The 21,796-nt window shown below is 42.1% G+C and overlaps 1 protein-coding gene across 4 annotated transcripts in view; it reads right to left on the reverse strand.

Moving 5' to 3' along the window:
• Positions 1-12,601: 12,601 nt before the first annotated feature.
• Positions 12,602-21,796, reverse strand: part of ANKEF1 (ankyrin repeat and EF-hand domain containing 1) — a 141,365-nt gene continuing 132,170 nt past the window's right edge. For all 4 annotated transcript variants that reach the window (XM_077282609.1, XM_077282610.1, XM_077282611.1 and 1 more), the window contains 2 exons: positions 19,984-20,103; positions 12,602-18,284 (listed from right to left, as the gene is read on the reverse strand). In XM_077282609.1, coding sequence (XP_077138724.1) covers positions 18,135-18,284; positions 19,984-20,103 — 270 coding nt within the window. In that variant the 3' untranslated portion in view covers positions 12,602-18,134. The remainder of the gene's footprint in view (positions 18,285-19,983; positions 20,104-21,796) is intronic.

Consider the following 21,796-nt stretch of genomic DNA (forward strand, 5'->3'; position numbering starts at 1 on the left):
ATTACCATCTGAGATAATAATAATCTTTATTTTTATATAGCGTTAAAATATTCCACAGCGCTGTCCCCGACAGTGTGCGGTGTCCCTGACATGCAGTGTGGTGATTACAATGAGGAGTCATCATAGAGTTTGGGAGATAATATGGCATCTTTGCACAGTGTGGGGGCCATAATACAGTGTTGGAGCCATCAAACAGTTTATGGGCTACTTAGGGACTAGTAAACTGTGTGGGGGAGTAATAAACAGTGAGGGGGCACTATACTATATATAAAAGAGCATCATACTATGTAGAGGGGAGCTGTACGGGGGGAGACTCAGGACATTATTAAATGTTAAGTAGGCACTTATTGTTATAGTGGAGCTCAGGTTACTGTGACTGTCAAAAGGGCACACAGAGGGCATTATTATATTCTAGGGGTAAAATGTGGGCACTGTTTTCTAGGGCACTTGCACACACCATTACTGTATTCTAGAGGTTTGTTATACCATCTTGTGCCCCAAATACATCCAGGTTACTTGTATGTATATTGCCGCCTTGTAATGTCGTTAAATTGTGTATTTATGGTTATATGTAATATTCTGTATCTAATGCAGCTATTTGGACATTGATGTTGGGGAAAGTGCTGTACCTCAGTTATGAAACTAGATGGGGCACGATAGTGTGAAGAGTTAATGTAGATAAGTTATGAGTATTTGCTTGTTAGAGTTCAGTAAAGCTAGGGAGCTCAGACAGGCCAGGAGGGCCAGAGAGCCCAGGCAGTCCCCTAGGGCCCTAGAGCCCGGGGCAACAGTGGGCCCTGCAACATTCGAAGTAAGAAGCCGTCCGTCCAGGGTCAGAGGGCCATAAAGCCAGCAGTGACAACAGCAGTGAGAACAGAAGCTGTAGCCAAAGCCACAACAGTACAGGGACGCAGGTCGCTCACCATGTGGCAGCTTACATCATGGGCAGATGCCCTCTTGTCTGGGGCAGATGCCCTCTTGTCTGGGGCAAAGTCGACGAGGGAAGGCTGAACGTATTAAAGCTGAACAGGGAGGACGCTGCAGTACCGGATGGAACGGTAGGACCCGTGCCCCCACTGGAAAGCGTAGGGAAGAGTACATGGAAAGTGAAGGTTGTGAATTGTATGGAACCCTACACTGATGATGTATCTGATATGGACGTGCTGCGAAAGGAAAGAAGTAAAGTTATTTGTTTACAGTTGAAATTGGACTGTGCCTCAGTTTGTGCGCAATCGTATGGAGGGGGTCTTCAGCAACTCAGAGGAGACCCTGAAGGTGCAGAGAGCAGAGAAGCAAGTTCATTGGTAAAAGGACATTGTTTGTATGTGGTGGGAGACCAAGGTGCGCAAGAGCCATTAGTCTCAGCGGCTCAATATTAGGTATCGGCAGGTTGAGTAGTTTGTGCACATTGGGATAGATGGGGATGGTGCAGGAAATGTGAGAAGTCAAATGTGCCTTTGTTGTAATCTCTGCAGACGAGTGGTGGCTGGAGAAGTTGTCGTGTCGGTTTGGCCCAGATGGAAAAGTGAATGATTCCATCAGGAAGAATGTCAGCTGTGCGTCACTATCTTTAACTGTACTGTATTCTATAACATGTTCTTCAGGACTGATTTCTACCACTATATTGTCACCATATGACGGTATTTGTTCCAAAAGTAACAAATGTGAATATTTCTGCAATGGAGTGATGCAGCTCAAAACGAAAAAACGAGTCAGAATCAGGGGAGCTCAGGGTTTTTTTTATGAGGAATTTAACTCAATTTTTGAAGCAAGTGACAGGTCCTCTATTACTATGGTAATAAGGGCAGACCCAGAATGTTGTATATCTCGTGGGATAATTGCATCGCACTGGACGGACTGACCTGGCACGTCTTCTGACCTGAGCATGACAGCATGATGCATTTCTATGCAGCTGTCAAGCCCAGGTCAGGAGAGCAGACAGCCAATAGGAGGTTTACGGTGTGATGCTTGCACGAGTTATATGGCAGTCTGTCTCCACCCTAAGTGTGTTAAACCAGTGGTTTTGAGACTCCTCTTTTGCATTTGTCTTTGAAGAAAACTAAGTGATAATTGGAGTGAGACAACTGTGTGTGGGAAGTAAAATGATCAAAGCGACAGCGCAATTTATATTCTTTTGTCATCAACGACAAAGCTCCAGCTTAGATAATTTTCATTTTGCTTTTAGAAATCTACTCCATAGTGCAAGTGACAAATAACAGGGCTTATGTGCCATACTGATGGTCACAGAGTCGCTGTTTTCCTTACTGAGATGAAAGCATTCAGCCGTTCTCTGACACCTGTGGTAAATGCAAGTGAAGATGGAACATTTATTAATAACGGGGAAAATAATGGAACCTGAGATAAGCAGGTGAGCGAATGCAGCTGAAGAATAGTAATTAGAGATACATAGAAAAAGGAAGAGAACTGCGATGTCGGTCATATGACAATTGTCTTTGTTCCACATATACCCAGTCTGACAAATAGAAATTAATTCTATTTTTACTCTGATGCTGTAATCTTTAAATACAGCCCTGCCTTTACGTTAAAGCATCTGTACATAACAGCAGAGTAGGACTTACAGAGACATGCCAGCAATGACATAACCACTCTACACGCAAAATAGGACTCTAAATACATGGAGTTAATGGGGGAGAGAAGATCAACTTTCTTCTTTGCTACATGACCCAGTTCATTGGACACATGTAATGCTGATTTTTAATTGTATGTTTTCTTCTCACAGCAAAGACTGCTGGGAACATAATTCCAAGTATCCACTGATGCCCTTCCGGGAGGATTTGACATTTGCATACTTTCACCCATGACCACTCCCTATTTCATATCACATCTCTTCCTTGCCTCTTTTGTAAAGTGACTGAGGGCCGTAGGTGTTTACAAGCTGCCCTATAACACCCTGGCACTCTACCGGGAAATCGTGTCCCAGTTCCAATGTGCTGTCAGGTGTGGGGTGCATCATACTCACTTGTAGGTCACAGGTCTCCATTGTCTCCAGGCCTCCATCTTCAGGAGCTGCCGCACACGGTTTAACAAGCAGACATTTCCTGGACAGTTCAAGATCACTAGATTCTAACATTCAGTATCACGCACAACCCTTCTTATTTCTTGTTTCCTTAATACAATTTAATACAATACATCTTCAGCATTACTATCCATTCCTCCTGGACTATCCCTATGCTTACTTATTCTGCCAGCCCCAGGGATTTCCTGTCCAGTCCTGCAGTGTATAGAGCCTTGAGCTCTAGACATCGCAGGAATGCCCACAAGGGATTCTAGAATGGCCTTCCACTGCCATGAACGATAGATCCTTGCTGAGACTAGCAGCCCACTGCTTTGAATTTGACCTTCCTTTCTGTAGTTCATTATCTGAGTCACTATCAAGAAGCAGTCCCCTTTTACTAGCATAACCTCTTCCCACTGTGGGCTAATCCCAAACGTTAACTACATCTAACCCTATGTCATTAGCTAACTACAGTCATTCTTATACCCGTGTGTACAATGCCTATCCCACTCTAAACATTAAATATATTACTCTTATGATGATTACTCTATAGTCACTATCTAGCCGATGTCCTAATTCCTACACAGTACCCTAAACGCAATACTTATGCATTACTATTAGTGTTGAGCATTCCGATACCGCAAGTATCGGGTATCGGCCGATATTTGCTGTATCGGAATTCCGATACCGAGTTCCGATATTTTTGTGATATCGGAAATCGGAATCGGAAGTTCCCAGTGTATGGTTCCCAGGGTCTGGAGGAGAGGAGACTCTCCTTCAGGCCCTGGGATCCATATTCATGTAAAAAATAAAGAATTAAAATAAAAAATATGGATATACTCACCCCTCCGGCGGCCCCTGGACCTTAGCGATGTAACCGGCAGCCTCCGTTCCTAAGAATGCAGTGAGTTTAGGACCTGCGATGACGTCGCGGCTTGTGATTGGTCGCGTGAGCGGTCACATGAGCGGTCACGCGACCAATCACAAGCTGCGACGTCATCGAAGGTCCTTCACTCCTCATTCTTAGGAACGGAGGCTGCCGGTTACATCGCTAAGGTCCAGGGGCCGCTGGAGGGATGAGTATATCCATATTTTTTATTTTAATTCTTTATTTTTTACATGAATATGGATCCCAGGGCCTGAAGGAGAGTTTCCTCTCCTTCAGACCCTGGGAACCATCCAGGATACCTTCCGATACTTGTGTCCCATTGACTTGCATTGATATCGGGTATCAGTATCGGCGATATCCGATATTTTTGGGATATCGGCCGATCCCATCTGATACCGATACCTTTGAGTATCGGAAGGTATCGCTCAACACTAATTACTATATATATATATATATATATATATATATATAAAAGAAACATAACCTTGTTCACACTATAATATTTGTCATGAATCCCAATGGCTAGGGATAGCACTGGACAAGCAAAGTACAAATAAATAACGGACGAGCTCTAGGGTGATGGAACCTGGGCTGACCGCTGCCCTACGCCTGACAAACGCAACTAGAGATAGCCAGGGAGCGTGCCTACGTTGGTTCTAGACGCCACGCACCAGCCTAAGAGCTAACTAGCACTGCAGAGAAAATAAAGACCTCACTTGCCTCCAGAGGAATGAACCCCAAAAGGTATAGTTGCCCCCCACATGTATTGACGGTGAAATGAGAGGAAGGCACACACATAGAGATGATATATATAGGTTTAGCAAATTGAGGCCCGCTGTAACTAGAAAGCAGAATGATACAAAAGGGGTCTGAGCGGTCAGCAAAAAACCCTAATAAAAAACCATCCTGAGATTACAAGAACCCATGTGCCAACTCATGGCACATGGGGAGAACCTCAGCCCACTAGAGCTACCAGCTAGCATAGAGACATAATTAGCAAGCTGGACAAAAAACCAAACAACTGAAAATCAGCACTTAGCTTATCCTGAAAGATCTGGGAGCAGGTAGTCAGGAACCAAACTGAGCACATCTGAATACATTGATAGCCGGCAAGGGAATGACAGAAAGGCCAGGCTAAATAGGAAACACCCAGCCTCTGATGGACAGGTGGAAACCAGAGATCGCAACCCACCAAAGTCACCCAGTACCAGCCGTAACCACCAGAGGGAGCCCACAAACAGAATCCACAACAGTACCCCCCCCTTGAGGAGGGGTCACCGAACCCTCACGAGAACCCCCAGGGCGATCAGGATGAGCTCTATGGAAGGCGCGGACCAAATCAGTCGCATGAACATCGGAGGCGACCACCCAGGAATTATCCTCCTGACCATAACCCTTCCACTTAACCAAATACTGGAGTTTACGTCTGGAAACACGAGAATCCAAGATCTTCTCAACAACATACTCCAATTCTCCCTCCACCAGCACCGGAGCAGGAGGCTCAACCGAAGGAACAACGGGCACCTCATACCTCCGCAATAACGACCGATGGAACACATTATGAATAGCAAACGATGCTGGGAGATCCAAACGAAAAGATACAGGGTTAAGAATCTCCGAGATCCTATAAGGACCGATGAACCGAGGCTTGAACTTAGGAGAAGAAACCTTCATAGGGACAAAACGAGAAGATAACCACACCAAGTCCCCAACAAGAAGTCGGGGACCCGCGCGGCGACGGCGATTAGCAAACTGCTGAGTCTTCTCCTGAGATAACTTCAAATTGTCCACCACCTGATTCCAAATGTGATGTAGCCTGTCCACCACGTCCACTCCAGGACAATCCGAAGACTCCACCTGACCAGAAGAAAAACGAGGATGAAACCCCGAATTACAAAAAAAAGGAGAGACTAAAGTAGCAGAACTAGCCCGATTATTAAGGGCAAATTCGGCCAGTGGCAAAAAGGCAACCCAGTCATCTTGATCAGCAGAAACAAAACACCTCAAATAAGTTTCCAAGGTCTGATTAGTTCGCTCCGTCTGGCCATTCGTCTGAGGATGGAATGCAGACGAGAAAGACAAATCAATGCCCATCTTAGCACAAAACATCCGCCAAAATCTAGACACAAACTGGGATCCCCTGTCAGAAACGATATTCTCCGGAATCCCATGCAAACGAACCACGTTTGAAAAAATAAAGGGACCAACTCAGAGGAAGAAGGCAACTTAGGCAAGGGCACCAAATGAACCATCTTAGAAAAGCGGTCACACACAACCCAGATAACGGACATTTTCTGTGAAACAGGGAGATCAGAAATAAAATCCATGGAAATGTGCGTCCAAGGCCTCTTCGGGATGGGCAAGGATAACAACAACCCACTGGCTCGAGAACAGCAAGGCTTAGCCCGAGCACACACTTCACAAGACTGCACAAAGGTGCGCACATCCCTTGACAAGGAAGGCCACCAAAAAGACCTGGCCACCAAGTCTCTAGTACCAAATATTCCAGGATGACCAGGCAACACAGAAGAATGAACCTCGGAGATGACTCTACTGGTCCAATCATCCGGAACAAACAGTCTTTCCGGTGGACAACAATCAGGTTTATCCGCCTGAAACTCCTGCAATGCACGTCGCAAGTCTGGGGATACGGCGGACAATATTACCCCATCCCTAAGGATACCAGTAGGCCCAGAGTCTCCAGGAGAGTCAGGCACAAAACTCCTGGAAAGAGCATTTGCCTTCACATTCTTTGAACCTGGCAGGTATGAAACCACAAAATTGAAACGAGAAAAAAACAACGACCAACGAGCCTGTCTAGGATTCAGACGCCTGGCAGACTCAAGGTAAATGAGATTCTTGTGATCAGTCAAGACCACCACACGATGTCTAGCACCCTCAAGCCAATGACGCCACTCCTCAAATGCCCACTTCATGGCCAAAAGCTCCCGATTACCCACATCATAATTGCGCTCGGCGGGCGAGAATTTTCTAGAGAAGAATGCACATGGCTTCATCACCGAGCCATTGGAACTTCTCTGTGACAAAACCGCCCCCGCTCCAATCTCGGAAGCATCAACCTCAACCTGAAAAGGAAGTGAAACATCTGGTTGACACAACACAGGAGCAGAAGAAAACCGGCGCTTAAGTTCCTGAAAGGCCTCCACAGCCGCAGGAGACCAATTAGCAACATCAGCACCCTTTTTAGTCAAATCAGTCAAAGGTTTAACAATACTGGAAAAATTAGCAATGAACCGACGATAAAAATTAGCAAACCCCAAGAACTTCTGAAGACTCTTAACAGATGTAGGTTGTGTCCAGTCATAAATCGCCTGAACCTTGACGGGATCCATCTCAATAGTAGAAGGAGAAAAAATGTACCCCAAAAAAGAAATCTTCTGGACTCCAAAGAGACACTTTGAGCCCTTCACAAACAGAGAATTGGCCCGCAGAACCTGAAACACCTTCCTGACCTGTAGAACATGAGACTCCCAGTCATCAGAAAACACCAAAATATCATCCAAATACACAATCATAAATTTATCCAGATATTCACGGAAAATATTGTGCATAAAGGACTGAAAGACTGACGGAGCATTGGAGAGTCCAAAAGGCATTACCAAATACTCAAAATGGCCCTCAGGCGTATTAAATGCGGTTTTCCACTCATCACCCTGTTTTATCCGCACAAGATTGTACGCACCGCGAAGATCTATCTTAGTGAACCACCTAGCCCCCTTAATGCGAGCAAACAAATCAGTCAATAATGGCAATGGATACTGATATTTGATTGTAATCTTATTCAGAAGGCGATAATCTATACAAGGCCTCAGGGAACCATCTTTTTTTGCCACGAAAAAAAAAACCTGCTCCCAGAGGGGACGAAGATGGACGAATATGTCCCTTTTCTAAGGACTCCTTAATATAATTCCGCATAGCAGTATGCTCTGGCACTGACAGATTAAATAAGCGACCCTTAGGGAACTTACTGCCAGGAATTAATTCTATAGCACAGTCACAATCCCTATGAGGAGGGAGCGAATTGAGCTTAGGCTCCTCAAAAACATCCCGATAGTCCGACAAAAACGCAGGGATCTCAGAAGGAGTAGATGAAGCGATTGAAATCAGAGGTGCATTATCATGAACCCCCTGACATCCCCAGCTTAACACAGACATTGTTTTCCAATCCAGGACAGGATTATGAGTTTGTAACCATGGCAGACCAAGCACTAGTACATCATGTAAATTATACAGTACAAGGAAGCGAATCACCTCCTGATGAACGGGAGTCATGCGCATGGTCACTTGTGTCCAATACTGCGGTTTATTCATAGCCAATGGTGTAGAATCAATTCCCCTCAGAGGAATAGGAACTTCCAGAGGCTCCAGACTAAAACCGCAGCGTTTGGCAAATGACCAATCCATCAGACTCAGGGCAGCGCCCGAATCCACATAGGCATCGACGGAAATGGAAGACAGTGAACAAATCAGAGTCACAGACAAAATGAACTTAGGCTGCAGAGTACCAATGGCAAAAGATTTATCAACCTTTTTTGTGCGTTTAGAGCATGCTGATATAACATGAGCTGAATCGCCACAATAAAAACACAATCCATTTTTCCGCCTATAATTTTGCCGTTCACTTCTGGACTGAATTCTATCACATTGCATAGTCTCAGGTGCCTGTTCAGAAGACACCGCCAACTGGTGCACAGGTTTGCGCTCCCGTAAACGCCGATCAATCTGAATGGCCATAGCCATAGACTCATTCAGACCTGTAGGCGCAGGGAACCCCACCATAATATCCTTAATGGCCTCAGAAAGACCATTTCTGAAGTTAGCAGCCAGGGCGCACTCATTCCACTGAGTAAGCACCGACCATTTCCGAAATTTTTGACAATATATTTCTGCTTCATCATGCCCCTGAGAGAGGGCTAATAAAGCCTTTTCAGCCTGAATCTCCAGGTTAGGTTCCTCATACAGCAATCCCAGTGCCAGAAAAAACGCATCCACACTGAGCAATGCAGGATCCCCTGGTGCCAATGCAAATGCCCAATTCTGAGGGTCTCCCCGCAGGAAAGATATAACAATCTTGACCTGTTGAGCAGGGTCTCCAGAGGAGCGAGATTTTAAAGAAAGAAACAATTTACAATTGTTCCTGAAATTCAGGAAGGTAGATCTATCTCCAGAGAAGAACTCTGGAATAGGAATTCTAGGTTCAGACATGGGAGTGTGAACAACGAAATCCTGTATGTTTTGAACCTTTGCAGCGAGATTACTCAGGCTGGAAGCCAAACTCTGGACATCCATATTAAACAGCTAAGTTCAGAGCCATTCAAGGGTTAAGAGGAGGTAAGAAGCAGCTAGACAGCAATTAAGGGCTAGGCAGCAAAATCTCTAAAGAAAAAAAAAAAAAAAATTTCCCCAGAACACTTCTTTTTCTCCTGCTTCAGCCCAAACAATTAACACTTTGTGGGCCGGCTATACTGTCATGAATCCCAATGGCTAGGGATAGCACTGGACAAGCAAAGTACAAATAAATAACGGACGAGCTCTAGGGTGATGGAACCTGGGCTGACCGCTGCCCTACGCCTGACAAACGCAACTAGAGATAGCCAGGGAGCGTGCCTACGTTGGTTCTAGACGCCACGCACCAGCCTAAGAGCTAACTAGCACTGCAGAGAAAATAAAGACCTCACTTGCCTCCAGAGGAATGAACCCCAAAAGGTATAGTTGCCCCCCACATGTATTGACGGTGAAATGAGAGGAAGGCACACACATAGAGATGATATATATAGGTTTAGCAAATTGAGGCCCGCTGTAACTAGAAAGCAGAATGATACAAAAGGGGTCTGAGCGGTCAGCAAAAAACCCTAATAAAAAACCATCCTGAGATTACAAGAACCCATGTGCCAACTCATGGCACATGGGGAGAACCTCAGCCCACTAGAGCTACCAGCTAGCATAGAGACATAATTAGCAAGCTGGACAAAAAACCAAACAACTGAAAATCAGCACTTAGCTTATCCTGAAAGATCTGGGAGCAGGTAGTCAGGAACCAAACTGAGCACATCTGAATACATTGATAGCCGGCAAGGGAATGACAGAAAGGCCAGGCTAAATAGGAAACACCCAGCCTCTGATGGACAGGTGGAAACCAGAGACCGCAACCCACCAAAGTCACCCAGTACCAGCCGTAACCACCAGAGGGAGCCCACAAACAGAATCCACAACAAATATTATGCAATTGGTGACTTCAGGGACAGGAACACAATAGTATAGTCCACCATTCTTACACTTTCACATCCCCTTCATGCCTACTTAAAAGGTCATCCAGGCTTTTTGTTCAAGTCTGCAGTCACTCTATAGGACTGCAGACTTGTAAATCTTCACACGCAGTGTGCATATTGTAATGATTCTCCTTCTCTGGTATAAGAGCTGGGAACTGGAGAGCACTTGACCATAATAATTCGATTTGCATAAATGTGGTTACGTGCCAACTAGATGTGCACTGCCTCTCTCACTACAAGTGATTTTAGCGAGGCCGAACACGTTATGCAACTCACACATTTACGGTCACATGATCACTCACTCCCAGCCCCAAAGAATCCCAACAGTGCACACTGTGCTCACTATGAGGATTCAAAAGTTTGCAGTAAAATCAAGTAAATGCAAACTTCAGCCCCAAGCCTGGACAACCCTTCAATGTGCTTTTGGGGGCTTCATTGATGATGGAAAAGTACTACGGACATACTAGAACCTCTCCAGGACACTTTGGAACACTTTGTTGTCACTAGGGAGATTTGCCAACTTTTTATGAAAGCCTCATCAGGTACATTCCTGGGGCTTATGGGAGGTTGTTACTAGAGTTGATTGAATATGTTATTATCGGTCGCCGAATCTGAATTTGCCATATTCATGCCATATTGGTACGCTATTCGTGCCGAATTTATGTTTGATGATTGGTTCTGAACATATTCGTTAATTTCTACTTCCATTGACTCCAATAACGTTCGGCTATGTTCAGTGAATATTGCAAAAACAATATTCGCCGCAGATCATAATCAGGACAGAATTTTGAAAAATTCCTTCAACTCTAGTTGTTACGTCACATGAGACCTGAGCCCAATCAGTGCTGGTGTCGCTCTCCCTTCCTTCAGATCTAAGTAATCAACAGATAGTGAGAGCTGCGTATGATCACTTACTTCCTCTTGATTACTTTTTGTCCAAATGAATGGCCAGCCACGTTCCCACAGTTTTTGGAGTTTTTTACGTGCATATTTTTAAAAAAATGCAAGTAACCTATTTTACTTAATAGGTGCAGAAATGGTGCAGAAAATTTGCAACATCAAAAACTCACCAAGAGGTCATTTTGCGAACATAGCCTTAGAATCCGTGTTTATTTTTGCATTTTTTTGTGTTTTTTTAATTAAAGGCTATGTAATTTATCATGTGATCTCTCCTTCAAACCATATACCCAAGGCCTCTCCACCTCCTGTCAACTCCAACCCAAAAATATCTCCCGGATCTGCACATTCATCAACCAAGAATCTGCAAAAATCCTAGTCCATACACTCATCATCCCCCACCTTGACTACTGCAACCTCTTACTTTGTGGCCTTCCTTCTAACACTTTCGCACCCCTCCAATCTAGTCTAAACTCTGCTGCCCGGCTAATCCATTTATCCCCCCTCTATTCTTCGGCCTGTCCCATCTATCGATCCCTTCACTGGCTCTCCAGTACCCAGAAACTCTAATTCAAAACCCTAACCATATCATACAAAGCCATCTACAACCTGTCTCCTCCATACATCTGTGACCTCGTCTCCTGGTACTTACCTACATGCAACCTCCGATCCTCACAAGATCTCCTTCTCGACTCCCCTCTTATCTCCTGTTCCCACAATCGCATACAAGACTTCTCCCGTGCTACCCCCTACTCTGGAACTCTCTACCACAACATATCAGACTCTCGCCTACCATGGAAACCTTCGAACCTGAAGACCTTACGCTTCAGACAAGCTTACAACCTACCATAACCCCTGATCCACCTCTATAATCACCTTCTGTACCCTCACCCTTCCTTGTAGATTGTGAGCCCTCTCGGGCAGGGTCCTCTGTACCTCCTGTACCTGGCGGTGACTCGTATTGTTTAAGATTATTGTACTTGTTGCATTTGTGCAGTGTTTTTTTTCAGCAGCCAAAATCTGATATCTTGGTAGTACACACTGCATTCAAAATATTTGTTTTTCAGGATTTTTGCATTGTTTTTTGCAGCATTTTTTGGTGCGGATCACTTGTGTTATTTGTCTACGGTACATGTTTAATAAAATTAGTTTAATTCACCAAAAACGCTTAGGGTATGTGCAAAAGGACCATGTCAATTCTTTTTGCAGCTCTGCAGCGTTTCTGCACCCATTCCATAATAGAAATCCGTAGGGGTAAAAAAAAGAAGAAATCCACACAAAATTCGCAGCAAATCCACAAAAAAAATGCACAAAACCCGCAAAAAAAGTGCAGATTCTGACCTGCATTTTCTGCCAAGAAATGCAGAATCTGCACAGAATATTCTACAGTCAAATCCGCAATGTGTGCATGTAGTGTGCATGTAGTGTGCATTTAACACCTTTGAATTTAAATGAAAAAAGAATTGCACAAATATTAGGATGGAATTTAATTTTAAGCTTTTTTTCTGAAATAAGTGTATAAAAAATGATCCTTTGGAAAGAATTATGTTTAATGACAAAACTATTATAAACAAAAGCCAAAATATACATAATTTACTGCATAGTCATTAAAATACACTATAGACCATAATGAAATTCTATAATATGTTAAGTACAGTGGGACACATTTAATTTACGTAACTTAAGGGGAAGCTATTATCTGGAAATTACCTATTTGGAAAATCAAGTTTTGTGTTAAATGTATTTTCTTTACATTTTTGGCAACGGTTATTTTTTTTTTCCATATCATGATCTATATTTAAAATAAAACATAAAAAAAATTGTAATTTTCACATTGAACATTTGGGGCTTTTTTATACTCTATTTTTTGTTGTCTCAGGAAACAACACATGTACATAACCACAATAGTCAGACTCCAACTAAATCTTTTGTATTGAGACAGCTACTGAGCATGTGCTAAGGTCATTGTGAATGGAGTCAACTATGCCATCACCTATTGTGATTGGTGGATTCTGTGTTATCAGCAGTGTGTTACCTGTTATTGTACTCCTAACTCTAATTATAAGGAGCCTGCTGAAAATTCTTTCTGAAAGGACAGGAAGTATAAAAAGTCTAAAAAAAAAAAAAAGCCATATTAGCCAGGGTAACATTTAAGCGATTACTAATTTTGTTTTTTAATAAAAGATTGTGATATAAAAAAAATTGCCAGAATTGAAAAAAATAAAATAAAATACAAAACCCTAAATTAAACAATAGGTCATTTTGTGATGATAGCGTCCCTTTAAATCTCAACCAGGCAGGAAGATGATCATTTAAATTTGTTGTACTGCTGCACACTGTGTGATAGATTCGGTGCTTCTTTCTAGAAATCGTTAACACTTTTCTCTTGTTTATCACACTTCTTTGTTGTCTTACCCTTTTACTTTTGAGAGATTGATTGTTTTGTTTGTCTTTTGCGGAATGAGTTATAGTTGCCCCATTTATTTTCTCAATGTCATAGAAAAAGGCAAACTGGCAATTTTGCCATTGTCTAGGGTTTAGTTTTTATTACTTTTATTATGTAATAAAAATGACCAGGCAACATAATTCTCCTTGTCAGAGCAATTACAGTGTTGCCAAACATGTATGGTTTAATTTAAAGGCAATTTGTCAGCAGGATTTCACACCCCACTCTATTTCTATGTGCATATAGCTCTTTCAAAGACAAGTCCAGCAATACATTTACACTTTCAGTACATTCCTCCATTATTGAGAAATCAACTTTTGAATTCATATGCAAATGAGGCTGTAGATCTTAAGCCTCTGCCACTCCAGCTCTTTTCTCCACCTTCTGCCGCCTCATCCTGCTTGACTGATGGCTCCTTTTCTTGTAGTCACACAGCTTAGAGGCTGCTGAAGGAGCTGGAATGACAGATGCTTCAGATCTACCATAGCCATCTTAATATATATTCAAATGCTGATTTCTCAGTAATGGAAGAACCATTGTTCTATATACTGCAATAAAACTGTATTGCTGCATAAATACACAGTCAGATCCAGGTCCTTCTCTGTCCTTGTCTATTTAGAGGCTTCTATCACATAATGAGGTGAGTTACTGAAGTTAGGGACCATTCTGTTTGGGTTCACCTTGTCGCAGTGGGATGGCTTTTTGATCAAAAAAATGTCTACTATGTATCGTATAATTTTTGCATTTATTTATTTACTCACTGGTGGGTATCTATTTTTTTTTTTTTTACGGTAGGTTATATTTAACTTGCAGTATATAGACAAAATTACGCTCTGATACAAAGCCCACACATTTTCATTTTATAAAACTTTTACGTGACGGCACTATTAGTTGAAGGAGATCTAACAAAAGTCAGTAATTTGTTGTAATTAAAATTATAATTATTAAAGATATTTTTCTAAATGACAGAATAATGTCAATACATATCTGATTAACTTGAAGTAAAAGATCACAAGATATTTGCGCAGAACTGGTATACATCTATATATGTTTGACTGACAGGTTAACTACCGAGTATCCCCAAAAATAAGACATACTCCTAAAATAAGCCCTAGCATGATTTTATGGGCTTTTTGGAGTATACTTGAAGTATAAGTACTTCTCCAAAAAGAAGCGATACAGTCAGGGCCGGCGTTGGGGGGTCAATCTGGGCAATTGCCAAAAGCCTCACTCTTTTAGGGTCCCCTATCCTTTCTGTTCCAAGGTTAAGACTGTTTGAAGAGAACCTGTCATCAGGACCATCCATATTAAACTAAAGGTATGGGCAGAATGGCGCTTTGTGCATTGGAGTGGGACTTGTGGGCAGGACTGTGGGTAGATTCTTCATCTCACATGGCGAATTTTGGGCTGGCGCCGTCTTAGCTGTGAGCGGCACTCTTGCTGATGCGGTCTTCATGAAAATGGCGCCAGCACATGGCGACCTCCGGCAGTCTTCAGGAAAATGGCGCCGATGTGGCGTATGCACAGAATAAGATCTCAATTCGTCATTGAGCCATTTTTATGAAAACCGCAGCAGCAAGAGCGCCGCCCACAACTAAGACGGTGCCCAAAATTGAAATGAACCCATGATGACGAATGCCACAGAAGCAGCGGAGGGGCCTTGGCTGAGCCCTCTGAGCCAAAGATTCTTAACACAGTCCTTCCCAGAAGCACGAAGCAACAAGGAACCCAAAATTTATCATGATGATTTAACAAAAACCAGGCTGCAGATTTTTACACTAAACATATGTATTAAATCAGTATGACAGCGCCATTCTGCCCATACCTTTTGTTTAACATTGATGATCCTGATGACCGATTCTCTTTAAGGACTTTGGTGACTTCACAGTCATGTAACCATAATGTCACCAAAGGTCTCTTAACTTAAGGAGTCTAAAGGAACTGAACAGGAGACAGGCTGGCACGCAGAGTCGGCATAAGGGGGAAGGGAGTTCAAACTGGGCAATTTCTCAGGACCCCGACATTCTTAGGAGCCCCAATATTTCCATTCCAGGGTTAAGACTGCTTAAAAATCTTTGGTGACATCACTTTCATGTGACCATGATGTCACCAAAGGTCCCTTAAATGCAGGTGTCTAGAGCTGAAGAGGAGACAGGCTGGTATGTATGTGCAGTGTGTGTAGAAGCAGTGTGCGAAACGCGCGTTGGGGTCCTCTTCCTTCCACGTCATTAGCAGGTTGGTCTTAGCTGTCTACACTCATTTTCTTACCTTTTGTCATCTCATCATTTGCATGCAGAGTTTGTTTATTCAGTTGCAGGGCCTTTGTCTACACTAGGTACTTTTTCTAATGTGTATATTCCCTCTGTGCCCTCATTTGGAGGACTATATATTCTACAAGCTAACTAAGGCCATATGGCAGACTGCAATATAGCACTACACACTTCATTACATTAATGCTCTATGCACTTTATTGTATTTATTCTAACTTTACTATAATTTGATTAGTTAGTTGAGCCTATGTTATGCCTTTGTATACACGTGCATTCTAATTATAGTTGAGGAGGATATATATGTGTTATTTTCACTATGAATGGATATTAAATGATTTTCTATATATAGCCTTCACTACTAAGAAAACAATTTTGTATCACAGAGTTTGCACTTTATCTGATTGATATATTTATACTATTTGACTAGCTGGCTCAATATTGCATATTGCTGCTAATTTTTCCCTATACCTCCTGCCTTGACGTGACACTTTAATTTTGCCTCTCACTTTTAATTGTCTTTTGTGTTAATTAATATGTATTATTTTTTGTTTTAATAGTTGGTAATAAACTCTAAGAAGTTTTAGTTTGCTCTAGTGTCCATTTTCCATTGGGTTTCACATGTCTATATGCATTGTGTGTGTGTGTGTGTGTGCGTGTGTGTGTGCGCGTGCGCGTGTGCGCAATATGTACATTTCTACCAGACGTGCACGGCTTTTATAAGATTCCTAATTACTAATTTATTTTGTTGTTTGTGCCTTTTAATGCATTTAGGTGCAGCGGCCCGTTAATTAAGACTGGCCTCCACAACACCAATCTTAATGAATTGAGGCCATTGTTCTCGTTAGCACATGACCTGGTATAAACAGGAGATGTGATAACCTGATATGTATGAGAACAGAATAATCTATTAATGATCGTTCTAACCCATCGTTATTTGTCAGCCTGTGTAAAGAGTAGATTGTTGTATATGGAAAAAGGAAATTGGATCTCAAGAAATACGTGAAGGAATTCACAGTTTTGAGGGTTATGTTGATGTTCCAGAACATGATCACATGGTTATATTTGAGTAAATAATGATTTTCTTGTTCAAGAATGAAGGTGTATTGTTGTTCATTTAAAAAAAGTCATCCCCTGAAGATAAGCCCTAACCCATTTTTCATAGCAAAAAATAATATAAGACCCTGTGATATTTTTGGAGAAACAAGGTATTTGTGATCAGCCACACACAGAAGAAGTGGCAGCAGCGGAGGAGCAGGGACTGACAAGTACTAATGGTGCCCTGTGTAGATATCTCCGAAATGCCTCATACATCAGGAGAAGGGGGTCTCTTAACCCATTTGACACTCCGGAAAGGAGTAAGTGGATTAGGCAGGTGACCTTAGGAGATTGTGCTGGCTCCTCGGTAGTTTATGGGAATTATGAATCATTAGGCAGTAAGCAAAAAACCCACAATCAATTCTAACAAACCATGTGCATGCATGACCTCTTCTTTAGCAAGGATTTAGAAGCGGATTTTACTGCAAATATACATTACAAAAAGGTTCAAATACTCTCTGAATACACTTCCTATTAAGTTTTACTACAAAATGTTCAAAATAATTAGAAAAATACAGTCGTGTGCACTAAAGAAGCTTCTTCCATAAAAAAAATCAGTGGGAAACTTATTCAAAAAGTATTTGATACATTTTTTTTCCTGTGGATTTTGGAGCAGAATCTATTTCTAAATCCTTTTAGAAAAACTCAAACGTACTATTAGAGTGGTGATTTTTGTAGGTAACAGTCTTGGAAGTAGAATTTGTACCTATCAGATACAAATGTCAAAGATGCTAATACCCCTTCAATTTTTAGTGGGGCCCCCGGATTAATTAATTATGACAATATGGACCTTGACTCTCATTTCCATACCCTTCACAGATCACATGACAATCACATGATTTGCACTGTGACAATGATCACAAGATGGGCTACAATGTATAGTATTAGAGAACAATTGTGTAAGTAATGTATTTATCACAAAGTTAAAAGGGTTGTCCAGTCTTCTGATATTGATGATCTATCCATAGTATCAGCTGCTACTAGCGCCTGTGGTGGCTGATGGTATTGGCCACACATTGTCGAATCCCTTCCAATCTGATATTGAGGACCTATCCAAATGATATGTCATCAATAACATATATATGACTGGACCACCCGTTTAAGGACTGGCATTGTAAATATTATAGAATCGATAGTGGTGGCCATAGAGTTTTATCTCAGATTTATTACATGTCAGGTCTATTTCATGTAATCCTCTCCACAAGGATCTATTGAACTTCACACTGAAGGTTCATTGTGTCATTAGTCCCATTGATTTCTCCATTAGATTCTTGTTAAATGGCGTCTGGAAGTTTTCAAAGTCAACTTCATATGTAAATCGCTCCCTCTGTTGCTCTCTCCTTCTTATGCGATCTGAAGTTGAGGGCTCTGTAATCCAAACCTTGATAGAGATAACATAGTGTTAAGGATTAGAAGACAGAAGAGATTTATATATAAATCTTATAAAGAAATTATCCAAAAAATTTACCCATGACATATTTTTCAGTTTTGGACCCAGCCAAAAAGCATAAGTAAAGGGGTTTTCCAGTTTCACAAAATCAATTTCACCAGCTGCAGTTTATTTTAAGGAAATCTATCAGCAGATTCATATAGTTTGGGGGGTGAACTCCTACTCACAGAATTCCTTTAAAAAAAACAAACAAAAGCACTGCGTTTTACTCACCATCCCCAGGTCCGGCACTGAATCTTTACAGGTGTTCCCATTGTCTATTATTGTCGTCAATGTTAATGTCATATTGACAGAAAATAACTGAGCTCAGTGGCCGTTAGGGGTGTGTGACCTCAACTTGGGCAGCGATGCTGAGCTCAGTTATTGGCTGCAGCACGGTCAACATAACATCAATGCTGCAGATAATAGAGCAGCCGTAGAGACTCATCGTAAGACCCGGGGAGGATGAATAAATCACAGTTTGTTTGTATTCTTGAACAAACTACACCTGGAGACAGTGGTTTACCAGAACTAAAAAACACCTTTAGGCCATGTTCACACGATCCTTTTTTTGCTGCGGATCCGCAGCCGTTTTCCATGCAGGGTACAGTACAATGTTACCCTATGGAAAACAAAAACCGCTGTGCCCACTATCCTTTTTTTTGCAGGCAAATCCGCGCGGATTTGCCTGCAGAAAAAAAGAAGGACCATGTCTATTCTTTCTGCGGATTCCGCTCCTGTTTTCAACATGCACCAATAGGAAAGTGCTGTTGAAAACCCGCAGAGGAATCCGCAGAAGAAAAAGCAGGAAAATCAGCAGTGCAGTTTTGCACTGCGGGTTTTCCAAATCAGGACCTGAAAAAAACCGCAGCAAAAAAAGGATCGTGTGAACAAGCCCTTAAATTGGGTGTCTATTCACTAGGAACCTGGAACACTTTGTCTATGGTTTGTAGACCTAGTTTCCATTTGAAAAAAAGACGTCAACAGCATCATTGAGGGTGCAAAAAGTCTCTTAGCTATTGTTTCCCCATGCCCCAATGGGCCAAAACTGTAATTTGGAAATCTTGATGAACAATGGATCCAGAACAGATAAAGTGCAATGTATTATTGTAAAAACTAGAAAATGCATTGGGGGCACCATCTTAAAAAATGATTGTTTGCATCAGTAGTAGTCCAAACCATACAAAGGTGACATCAACCCCACAAATATTACCCCACTTGCCACCGCCACAAGGCAAGTTGGAAGAGCTGGGCAAAGATGTGCCTTTTCTGGGCAGCTGTGGGCTGTTATTTTTAGGCTGGGGGGGGGGTCAATACCATGATCCCTTACCAGCCTGAGAATACTGGCCCCCAGCTGTCTGCTTTAGCAAGGCTGGTTGTCAAAAATTGGGGGGACCCCACTTCGTGTTTTATAATGATTTATTTAAATAATTTAAAAAAAAACCCAGTGAAATACCCCTCTATTCTTGATAACCAGCATTGCTGAAGCTGACAACTGAAGGTTGCAGCATGCAGCTGTCAGTTTTGCCTGGCTGGTTATCAAATTATCTACAGCATTACAGAATGCTGTAGATAATCCCCTAATGGCGGCAAAATGAGGTGAGAGATTCCCTTTAATATAGATTAAAAAATTGGTTTCAAAATATCTTACTGTTTTTGGAACAAATGTTATGTCAACTTTGTTTGTTTCTCCCAAAGTTATCAGATTATTCAGTTGAGAAATGGCACTCTTCTCCTTTCTTGGGGGTAGAAGCTCCATCGGTGTTGGGGTCTGGCAATGATATAAAATATTAGAATTGTATACAACTTTTTTTTTAACTAGAGAACTTTCACAAAACAAAATGCGAATCAATATGCTGCACATCCTTACTGTCAAACTTATGGAATGTTTACAACTATTAGACTAGGACATGGGATCACTACTAGTGTAGGGACTTGGCTTGTGAGCATGCGTATTTTGGCTAAAATAATAAATAAATAGTATCGACCAGTATCTCATTCATTTTACACATATTTTCATCTTTTTTTTTTTTTTGCAAATTTTTCATCTTGTGCAGACAGGCTCAATAGTGTTGGCTTGGGAAATTGGGGTATCTGTCCTTGTGGGGTGCACTTTTATATTGCTGGGCATCCCACCTGATCTAATGGTATGGGTATCACTAATAGTTTGTAAGCTGGCATGGTGCATGACACTCTGTGCATTTTTAATACCAAGCAACCACCGCTCCATGAATGGGGGCATGTGAGTGGTTGTCTCATTAATGTTTTGCATCTGTGTTGCCTCAGCCTTAGATCACATTCACATGGTCAGTATTTGGTCAGTATTTTACCTCAGTATATGGAAGCCAAAACCAGGAGTGAAACAATCAGAGGAAAAGTATAATAGAAACACGGCACCACTTCTGGATTTATCACTCTCTCTTTGTATTGGCTTACAAATACTGAGGTAAAATACTGACAAATACTGAATGTGTGAACATGGCCTTAGGCTACAAGTCTGCAATCTGCAGTGCATCAAAGAGTTTGTCCGTCCTCTGGCTACAAGTCTGCAGCCACTCTATGTGTCTGCAGACAGCCACTCTGTGTCTGCAGACAGCCACTCTATGTGACTGCAGACAGCCCCTCTATGTGGAAATTTTCCCACGGCACTTGCGCTGATGTCAGGGAGGTGACGTGAGTTCACTGGCTGTGAACTCACAGGATCTGTCTGACGGCATTGCGAGCAGGAGAACTTTCTCACATTCACGTTGCCGTTAGGTTATAGGAGTTCACAGGGGTCACTGAGCACATGCTGCTCAGTGTCTCTTCTGGATGACAGGCTGTATTGTCACATCATGCAACCATGCAGCCTGCCATCTAGATGTAGCAGAGCTAGACAAATGTATTAGCAGCATCTCTGCGAAAAAGTGAGGAATATTGTTGTTTTTTATTTTAACTAGTTTGCAGATGACAAGGGAGTCGGTAGAATGGGCAAAGTCATAAGTATGGTTTAATTAAGATTTATTAAAGGAGTCTGTGTCATTCTTTCAATTAAAGAAATGTATTCTGGGTGTCTGTGTTTTCATACAATGTGACTATGGGTGTAGTCCATTACTAACCTCAGGGCTTGATGTCTCCTGACAATACAAAGGTGACATCAACCACTCCAACTATACCCCACTTGCCACTGCTATAGAGCAAGTGGGAAGAGCGAAGTTAAGTGCCAGAATTGGCACATCTTATCTCTGGGATGGCTGAGAGCTGATGTTTTTAGCCTGGAGGGGGCAGTATCCATGGCCCCTTCCTAGGATATTAATATCAGCCCGCAGCTGTCTGCATAGCCATTGCTGGTTATTTTGGCCCTCCATTTTAATAGCCAGTAAAGTCTAATTATACAGTTTTGAGCTGATATTAATAGCCTGGGAATCTCCATGGGTATTACCCCCTTCTTAGGCTACAGGCCTGTTTCAGAAAAATTATCTTTT

This window comes from Ranitomeya variabilis, chromosome 2, assembly GCF_051348905.1.
Source record: "Ranitomeya variabilis isolate aRanVar5 chromosome 2, aRanVar5.hap1, whole genome shotgun sequence".
NCBI classification, from domain to species: domain Eukaryota; kingdom Metazoa; phylum Chordata; class Amphibia; order Anura; family Dendrobatidae; genus Ranitomeya; species Ranitomeya variabilis.